The sequence below is a fragment of the Convolutriloba macropyga genome, chromosome 10, assembly GCF_964194025.1.
Source record: "Convolutriloba macropyga chromosome 10, txConMacr16.3, whole genome shotgun sequence".
Classification (NCBI taxonomy): domain Eukaryota; kingdom Metazoa; phylum Xenacoelomorpha; order Acoela; family Convolutidae; genus Convolutriloba; species Convolutriloba macropyga.
The window spans coordinates 25,541,177-25,551,721 of NC_134477.1; the positions used below are offsets into that span (position 1 = coordinate 25,541,177).

The following is a 10,545-nucleotide window of genomic DNA, read 5'->3' on the forward strand; positions in this document are numbered from 1 at the left end:
CAGAACGCAGTAGCACCAAGGGTCGAGGAGCAAAGGTAAATACCATCGGGGCGACCGCCTCGAAGCTCTTCAGACGTTTAGGCAAGAACCCTCGAGAAACAACGGAGGAGGCTGAAAAGACAGTCGCTAAGGAACCAGAAGTGGATAGACAGAGCCAAGCTAATGGGGAAGGCAAGTACCACAAGAATATGGACACGGAATGTTGTCACGCCCCTATTTCGTGCCTCATAGTTACGTGATGATTTTCCTTTAAATATACATAAATAGTGCTATAATTTAGTTCATATTCAGATAGATCTCAAGGCCATATATAGCCAGTATTTTCCATCTAGGCCTGTAACCCCTAATTTGCTTATGTTTACTAAAAACAAACGCAGATTGACAGTTTACTGATAAACATATTAAGTACCTAAAAGCCTCAATATTTACCTTTTTTAGTTCCCTGACGATTAATTCGCATATTTGGTAAATAACTTCATGAGAAACTATGTACTTGGTGAAGTAATTATTCTGATAAAGTAGGTGCTAATACGGAAATTGTTTATGTACTAAACAAACATCAAGAGACGTACAAAAGCCAGAAATTGCCCAACTTGTAGATCAATAAATATTTGCGAAGGACCAATACAACTCAAGGTACAGCCCTGCGGAACGACGATCACCAAAGGTCGACCAATGATGAACAAAGATCGACGTGCGACTCCACCCAAATCGTTCTCCGCGTGGAAGAAGAAGTCAGGAGAGTGATGGGCGAGAAACAACAACAACAACAAGATCTCGTCGGAAGACCAGGGGCGGTGCTACTTGACATAACAAAAGCTCAACAGACCCCTCATCTGGACTATACTCGGAAACCTAGGTATGAGTCAGGCAGAGGAAGTGCTTAGAGGCCTACACGAGGGGACTCATTACAGAGTAAGAGGCCGGGTAGAGCTTAGTCAAGAAGAGCTGCCATGTCGAGGCCTGCGAGAAGGATGCGCGACATCCCCATATTGTTCAATGTATACCATGCCGGGGCTACGAAAAGAGCGTCCAGGATGAGACAAGAGAAGACGGAGAGGAACGGGCATCAGTGCGGATTGACGTGGGCTTGGGTTTCTGGGAACGGATTCCCCGCGACAGACCCTAGACAGATGTTGACTAGCAGCCAAAAGGAGAACCTAGTCATTGAGGATGTCCTGTTTGCCGACGATTCTTCTCTGATCGGTTGGATGAATGAGAATTGGTTGAGTGGAAAAGAAGTAGTGAAAAGACATCATGCTCCATTTCGAAGAGAAATGTCACGACGGGAAGGAAGAGGTTTTCTTCTTCGGATCCGCGGCAGCCAAGAAGACACGTTTTCTAAGAAGAAAGGAACGTTTTCTAGCAAGAAAGAGGATATCGCAAAAATCAAACGTGCCAATTTGGCCTGGTCAAAGATTAAGAACTAGTTCTGGAAGTCCTCCTTGAGCAAGAGAACAAAAGCCCTAATTTTTCAGGCAGTCGTAGAGTCAACCATGCTTTTCGACAGTAGTGCCAGGGCATGGGCTGCGTCTGAGGTGGTCAAATTCCAGGGCGTGGCGGATCGAGCCTACATGTTTATTTGGCATGATGGAAGGGGCCTGCCGCTTAAAAGGATGCAGCGTGAAGGTATTCATATGTTCGGAATACGAGATGGGCTACAAATTTCCTCTGTCAGAACTAGGCTGGAGATTAGAGCGTTGGATAGAGCGGCACATGTGATGCCAATGCCAAACTCTCGACTGACAAAGCAGGTTGTGTTCGGCAGATGGGATTGCGAGACCCTGCCGAGAGGAAAACTAAGAGGAGGCATTGTCGCATATTGGATACGCCTTTGGAGGGAAGCGGGCTGGGATTGAACCGACGCCGAAAACTTGGTGTCGAATCGTAAGCGGTGGAGACAAGCTGTAGCAGATCGCAGAAACCAGCTGTTGAACTGGGAAAGGACAATGAGCGACCACCATAGGAAGGAACCGGAACCCTCGAGGAAGGTAGAAAGAGAAGAGGAAATGTCGTTCCCCTGTCGGCGAGCCTGCGATCGGGTCTGTAGGACTCAGACTCGCCGGGTACAGCATGAACGTCGGATGCACCTAAAGCCTCGGAAGAGGTTCAAATGCATAGTTTGTGAGAGAGTTCACAGAGCAGAGCAATCTCACCAACCACCAGCGAGCTTTCTCAGGGACAGGGAGAGCGGAATGTGAAACATGCGGCAAGAACATCCTGCTGCGTGACCTCCCGAGATATCGGAACGTAGTTCATGGAGGGAGGGAAGAGCCCATCAGCTCCCTTCGCCCCCGAGGCCCGTGTCCGATGTGGCAAAAGGTTGCTGAAAAGCAACATTGCCTGTCACGTCAATCAATTACATCCAGGGATGTGACGCTTGTCCGTTCGGTTTTGTCGGCCTGAAAGGCACTGTCCTACAGTTGAGATGGTAACTGTCCCCACTAACCGGGCGACTTCTTGATTCGGTAGTGTTTTTCAGAGGCCATGAAGAGAAGGGCAACGTTACCCAATGCGAAACTGAAGCGCAGATACCACCTCGAGAGGGTTTCGAAGAGGATATTCAGAATTTGAATAAGTGATTTTGGGCGGTTGCAAAGGCGCTCGGTATTCTTTTCCATTTCCTGAAGAAGTTCGTTTATAAGTTCGCAGCCAAGGACGGACTCCACGCGGTACCCACAAAGATCAGGACCTTGCGCAAGGACTTTTATGATGCTCTTCAAAATCTCGGAGCAAAGACTGACAGACCTCACCAACGAGGCGACTAGCGTGCTCTAGATTAACCACCAGTATTTTAACGATTTTAAGAGAATTTTAACAATACCCGACCCGACTAGACGCCTATCACAAGGCCCCCAAGGGCGGCCATGTCGGAGAGAGAGGTTGAAGCAGGGTGGACGGTGGGTGTCATGAGGGTGAAGGTTGAGGTGACTGAGGTTGAGGTGGGGTTGACAAAGGGGTAAAACTTTTGAGACTAAGAATCGCCTTTCACATGCTAAAATTGTCTCCTGAAAAGTTTCAATGATTCCCAAAGCTTGAGACTAGTTAGGCTCTAAAACTGCTCGGCCACTTATTGCCCTACCTGTTTCTCCCGTCTTTAAGGACGAGAAGAGAAGTAAGTCGGACAAAAAATTGGTCAAGAGAAGAACCGCATAAAAATAACACAGGACTAAAATAAATGCCACCAAATAATTATCGTTGGAGAGCGATTAAATATCCGGAAACGAAATGAAGAATTGCCTTCTCCCAAAAACGCCCCAAGAAAACAAGAAAGAACTTAAAGAAACATAAACCGACTAAAGACCGAAGAATTGCTTTCGAACGACAGGCGAGACAATTTAACCCATGGAGCGTAGCATAGAAAAAATTTTTCTTTATGGGTGCAAAAATTGTTGACCACTCCGGGATTCGAACCATAGACCTCCCGATCCCTCACCAGAAGCACTATCAGGGCCTTATTTCAACTAAGCTGCAATCGATTTTATTTTAACAACAAGCGCTTTAGTTCGAAGTGAGAGCAATAGAGATCACTCAAAAAAAGAAGAACCAAAGCGTGAAAAGTCATTGAGAAGTCAATGAACATAGTTAGCAGATTGCCAAAAAAGAGCCGCAATAGCTTCGTAGATCTGCAGTCTCAAAAAACAGTAAAAAAGACAGACCAAAAAAATCACCTTTTCACTGAAAGCTGATATGTTATACTTTGATTGAAATCTGTATAAATTTTTGCTGGCTCTATTAGCTGCTCTCTAATAACCTTTATTTAGAGTGATACACACTCATTTGCCCTTATCTCTTTGAATTAAAGTAAACAAAAGTTAATTTCAAAGTGCGGATGTCATTTTTGTGAGTGAAGTAAGTCAACTGCGACCAAAAGTTTATTCACGCAAATGAACAAAAAAACTCGCACCACTAAAAGCGAAAAATGACGTCACGCACGCACTTCAGTTGAAATTGCATGAACGAATGAACAAATAGCAGATTTGAAGTGGTTGTGACGTCATATGGTCGTAATAAAAATTGCGACGACGAAATAAAAAAAAAATCAAGAGAAGGCCAATAACAGCCCCAGCTATCACTGTGCGGCTATTAAAAAGCGCAGAAACGGTCAGGCAAAAATTTTGCATAAAAAATCAACACGTTTACAATAAGTGCTACGAACTTCGTTCCAGAGCAATTAAAAAGCAAACAATTAGTAAAAACTAACAAACTCATTAGAAAGCTACGAAAGAAAACGCAAGAGATTGAGAGTAATTTTTTCTCAATTTATTTTCATATTTCTCACAAAAATGCTTTTGTCCACAAAACCAGTCAAATGCTGCCGTAAAATAACAACGAGCAACAAAGGACTATCCAATTCCCAAAAAGGCAATAAAACAAAACAATCGTCCGGAAATTGCTCAAATAGCCCGTATATGAGCCAAACAGCTGAAAAATTTCTGTCTCACAGAAACCTTGCTGATGGCTGAATTTTCAGACAGTGCGCTTTTTATACCAAACTATGTAATCAACAGAAAGGACAGTCAACTGAAATCAAATCAGAACACGGCGGTGTTTTAGTAGCTGTCAAAAAAGGCGTTCCATTTGAAACAGTTAACCTAAAATTAACTCGTGCGGGACGACTTTATGGGACTTCCGTGCGGGACTTCCGAGCGGGACGACTTTATGGCACTAAAAATGACAAACAGCGAGACCTGAATTCTATTGGTCTGCACGTATAATCTCCCGCACGGAAGTCGCTATCAATGGACTACTGAAACTTTTTGAAGCTACTGACTGAATTATGCAACTTAACAAGTCAGGAAATGAATCACTGCACTCTGATTGCGGGCGACATCAACCTCTCAGGGACAAATTGGGAAGCAGTGGACTCCAATCATAACTGTGAATCAGAGATCCTGAATAAACTGATAGAATCAAACTTCTCGAACATATCGCATCAAACACTACATGTCCTCACAAATAATCCACATCTAGTTATAGAATGCTATCAAGATCAAAACACAGGAGCTTCGAGATAAACAGGAATCAGTGTTCAGATCACCTACCAATTCTAACTTCTGTTATGTCTCGGTACAAATGTCAAAAACCCAAACACGTACAGTAAATTTGCTTTCATAAGATCTGAATGGAAAAAACTGAATCAATCCATTGAGGAAAACGCATTCACACCCTTCTGTTTTAGTAATGTTGACGCATTAGTAAACTAATGGTACATGGATTAGACACCATATCAAAAATCACATTCCTAAAGTAACGAAGCATCGAGCAGCACTGCCTCCTTGGGCCAGTAAGGAAACTTCTCACATGACGAAGCAGTTGAACACCAAAAAGAAAGCTTGGAAAACTTGAATTTTAGTAGAATCTTCAAACTAAAGAGGCTGGAGAAGCATTTTGAAACAACTGTACATCGGTCTAAACATTTTCGAAGACACAATTTTCACAAGCAGGCGTTTTAGTAGTATACAAAAATACCTGAAATGTATCCGAAAGCCCTCTGTTTTGCCAGCAACAATCAAATTTGGCAATGAAAAAGCCTGTAAAGACAGCGAAAAAGTTACCCTTTTCAATTTGCTCTTCAAAAGTGAATACAACCGTAAAGAACCTCCTCTACTGATTTACAGAATAAGCGAACTTAACTTTAAAAAAACTTCGCGCCTGGAAATTGAGCTCTCACAAAAACTTAGACAAGGAAATATTATCCTCAGAAATTGCGCTAAGGCTGAGTAAATCTCTCCTGTTACTGTTCCAAACAATCCTAAATAAAGGAATTTTCCCGGAATATGTTTTTTATGCTGCGTCTCAAAGCTGTTGGAAATAATAATTTTCAACCGATTATACTCACAATGCAAAGAAAATCTCTTAAAAACAATTTGGATTTAGACAGAGGAGATCCGCTACAACTCAACTACAACTTTTTCTAAACTCTTTGTACACCATACTTGACGATGTGAAAACGAAACAGTTGTCAGTCCTCTACTTAGACTTTGCAAAGGCCTTCGACAAAGTCCCCGCAACAAACTAATCGAAAAACTGCATTTATTCGAAATTGGGAGGAAATCTTTTAAAGCTGATTGAAAGCTACCTTAATGGAAGGAAACAGTGCGTCAAGATTATTAATACACAGTCCGAAAAACTAGAAATCACTAACGGCGTTCCACAAGTGTCAATCTTAGGTCCTCTGCTCTTCCTCATCTTCATAAATGACCTTCCATGAGAAACTTCTCTCACTGAAAATTTCGGTTTCGCAGACGACTTCAAACTGATTAGCGTAAATCAGGAAGTGTGGAAGGAATCGAAAACTGGTGCGATAGAAATCCCATGACACTAAATGCATCAAAATGTACGCTTCTCTCTCTCAAAAGCGAACAAAAAGCCTCACCCAAAAATTAGGAGCTAGGAGAGGTTGATAGTCAACGGGACCTTGGTTTGATTGTATCCAGAAATCTTAATTGGAATAGCAACTGTAATCACCGGCTTTCAAAGGCAACAAAAGCATTCTACCAAAACGAAGCATGACCGACAGCGCCTCACTAAAAAATAAATTGACTGCCTACACTGGCTATGTCGTTCCAATACTATCATAATATTCTCAAGCTTGGCTACCAAACAGACAGCAGATGGAGAAATTCGAAAAGCTACATAAAAGAGCCAATTCGGGGAAACTAAGTGGAAGGAACTGCACATGCAAAGAAAAGCTAATAGCACTTAAACTCTTGCCGCTAGGCTTGTAAATATAAAAAGGGGCCGTGTACACCATCCGGCAACGATGGATGTAGGTCGAAACATAAGGGATGATGAGTAGCACTTAGCCGGATGCTGCACTCCAAGCTGTTCCCCTCCAGACAGTGTAAAGACGGCCCCGTCACAAAAATAACTAACAAGTGGAGAGTAAAGCACCAATATATATAAATAGCACACATAAGGAACTGGTAAGGAAGGATTAAAATAAAAATAGGATATCAAGGAATGAGAAAAGGAATAAAGTTAAGCAGCCATACACTCAGTGCAGCCTTCCCTCCTCCACGACGGCGCTAATCGAAGTCTCACTGAGAACACGAGGCTTGAGGGTGCGACGTCCCCTAAAGCAGAGAACACAGCTCCTCAGAAGTGCGAAGCTGATTTTCGTTCGGATGTAGCTTAGTGTCAGCGTACGGCTCTCCGCGTTTTTCGCTGATCTTGGTTGCGAGTTGTTTCATAACCCGCGATGCCGATGGCCCAGCACCCCCCGAGCAAGCAAAAACCCGTGCATTGAAACTGCTGTGTTCGGTTTCGCTCTTCGTACTTATTTCGCTTGATGCTCTCGTGATATTTGTATGCATCTTTTATGGTCTTAGGGCAGCTCTTCGCGTGAGGGTTGAAAATCTTCACATCGAAGAAAGTGCGATTAAAGCGGGAGCCCCACAGACCGTTTGCCTTGATGTCCAGTCGAGCGTCATCATCAGTAGTGGTGGAATTACTCGAGAAAATTTCTCCATCGAGCGACTGAAGTTTTGGCTCTATCTGGACAACGTGGCAGACCTCATCCATCAGGTTTGCAAACACGTCTATGATTTCGTTGTGTCGTAGTTGCGTATACCCGCCTTTGGCGCAATGAAGGGCATGGGTGAGGCTAAATTCTTTCCCGCATGGGCATATAGCTGGCGTGTTCTTCGCTTCCCAGGTGTAGCGAAGTGCTATTCCATCACGGAACTCAGTCTTCGTGAGGTCGAAACCATGTTTTGATAACGGAAGCGCGTCAAGCCAGCTAGATGCTCGTTTCGCCGAGGCCAGCTGGATGGTATACTTTACCCCTAAGCTTGTATGTCGAAATGCACGATTTACTACTTTTAATATCGTTACTTGACAATAAATTCGACATCAAAGTTAACTTCGAATAAAAGACTACTCAAAGCGCAAAAGGGGAATTAAAAATAGCAATAAATCGTCTAAGGAAGACTGATGAAAACTTTCTTTACAGAGCCACAACTTCAACACAACTATCGAGCAAAAAAAAACTGAGTGACATCTACTGGAATTTCTTTAAAACAAAATACGACTTTAACCACAGATGCACGTGGAGAATCTTATGTAAATGTGGGATGTGCAACCCACTATCGAAAATCGATTAGACATAGAACACGACAACAAGGGTGCCTTGGAGCACCCATGGGAAAACCCTAAAGCCTGAACTACTTATTGAAACTTTTAGGCTCAGTTTAAAAACTGAGAAAGATGCTTGAAAAAGCCGCATATCAATTTATAGCTCTCTCGAAAACAACGGTATGCTAAGAAATTTTGTCGCTTACATCGCTTTCACTACTAGCACAGCTTTTGATGCCATCATCAACTGCAGGCTCATTCTTCTCAATGTCCAGACTCTTGTAAGCTTTCACCAGTTCTTGGCTCTGCTTCTTGATGGTGTCAAACTCTTCCTTTACTTCTCTCAGCTTCTGATTCAGAATTGCTACTTTGGACTGCGTCTCTGCGTGAGCTTCTGTTTCCTTCTGCAGCCTTCCTTCCAAACCCTATAAATGAAGAAATTTAAATGGAAAGTAGCCTGACATTTTCTGTTCTGTAGATGCAATGAGGCTAATATGAAAAACCAGAGAATTTTCAGAAAACTTATGGATAATTTCAGATTAACTAAGAAAATGAAAAAATGTACTAAGAGAACAATGTCCTGCTCACATACCTTAAGTTTTTGTATTAATGTTGCATTGTCACATTTCAATTTGTCATGTTCTTTCCGGGCAAAAATCAACTCATTTTCTTTGTCCTCTACGAGTTGTCGAAATTTGGTTCTTTCGATTTGCATATGTTTGGCTTTTTCGTTTGCTTGCGCCGCCTCTTTCTCACAATGCAATCTACGTCTCTCGCTGACATCAACAGCCTTTTCTTTTGCGGCTATTTCCTGTTCTACCACAACGTATTTCATTACCGCAGCTTCTTTTTCGTTTTTGACAGCTTCTAACATCCTCAAAGCTTTCTCAAGACGAGCTGTTAACTCGCTCTGCAATTTCTGTGTACTTGCTTTGGTCTCAACACACTTATCCTCGAACTTCTTCTTCCATATTGCGAGCTCATCTTCTTTTTTGACAATCTTGGCATTAAGCAAGACAAGAGAGTTACTCATATCTTGAATTTTTGCATCATATTCTGCCTTCACTGATTCACAACTGTCACAACTATCAATTTCTGAAGTTTGCGATGCCTGTTCCTCGGAGAAATTTTCACTCCTCGTTGACTCTTGTACATTTTCTTGTTCATTATCTTGGGTCTCAGCAACAATGTCTTCATTTGGAGACTTTGTTATAGCTGAGGCAGGCTCTGCCACACAAACTGATGAATCCGCCACTTCGACTGATCCACGAATAAATGTATCAATTTCTTCATCTGATTCCTCATCTTCTGCTTTTGCATTCGTGCTCTCAGAATTTTCTACTGCATTTTCTTTGGTGCCGCAGTCACAACCAGATTCACTCATTGACACTAAAACGTTTCCCCTGTAAACCTAATTTCTATATCAGATTTCCCAGAACAATAGTTTGTAACAATTCAATTGGCACAAAAAATATATACTTGGATCTTCACTACAACACCTTTGTAAAACATGATTCTATGGGAATTGCGTCTAGAAGCACCCAAAATTGCAATCGTATCCCCCGCAAAAACAGCTATATAAGTCCAGCATTAAAACTATCCTATTCGTTTACTGCCGATTATTTCCTTACTTCATGAACGGCTACTCTACAACTATCTCTACGAATCCTCTAAAGATCACTTGCAACAGAAACCATTTGGCTTCCAATCACGAAAAGTTTGGCTTCCAATCACGTACAGTTTGGCTTCCAATCACGTAACGTACAGTTTGGCTTCCAATCACAACGTACAGTTTGGCTTCCAATCACACCGTACAGTTTGGCTTCGAATGCAGTACTTCAATTGAGACTTTTTGCTGACTTTGAATCTATAGTAGCCGCCCGTGCGCAAAAGTTTATATCTTTAATGTGAAAGAAACCGATTTGCCAAATTAAAATTACTTCCGATATTTAAAAACGTTCATCGTCAGGTTAAAACTGTTTTACAAATTGTTAAAACATAAAATGAATATGTTCACGGGTATCTGAGTCTTCATCAAAATACTCGAACAAAACAATTCAAAATTGGACAAAATGCCAAAACCAGCTTTGGAATGAATTCGATTGTTCGTCAATGCGTACAAAAATGGAATAAGTTACCACATTGGCTTCGGTTGGCAAAAAATGGAAACATTTTTAAGAAAACGTTGAATGATTTCTTGCTCTCACATGAAAAATTCCTTTGAGTAGTAACGTAGGAGCTTTTAAAAGTTATTTTTATTTTAGGAAAACAATCGAAAGAAAATTTTATAATGTAATTCTTTAAGAAAATTGTTGATGTTTATATTATTTTGTTTGAATGATTTGAAATATTTTTTGTTTCAGGTATATTTAACCGTATGGTTATAATTTTAATTTACTAGTTGCAAAAAAAAGAATAGACGCAATTAATAATCTGCGCAAAAATATTGACAAAAAAAATTGAAAA

At 41.6% G+C, this 10,545-nt stretch overlaps 1 protein-coding gene across 1 annotated transcript in view; it reads right to left on the reverse strand.

The window, feature by feature from the left end:
* LOC142348840 (coiled-coil domain-containing protein 186-like) overlaps positions 1-9,465 on the reverse strand; it is a 29,499-nt gene extending 20,034 nt beyond the window's left edge. The window contains exons 1-2 of the mRNA XM_075400377.1: positions 8,672-9,465; positions 8,286-8,504 (exon numbers count right to left, since the gene is read on the reverse strand). Coding sequence (XP_075256492.1) covers positions 8,286-8,504; positions 8,672-9,463 — 1,011 coding nt within the window. The 5' untranslated portion in view covers positions 9,464-9,465. The remainder of the gene's footprint in view (positions 1-8,285; positions 8,505-8,671) is intronic.
* Between the last annotated feature and the right edge of the window lie 1,080 nt (positions 9,466-10,545).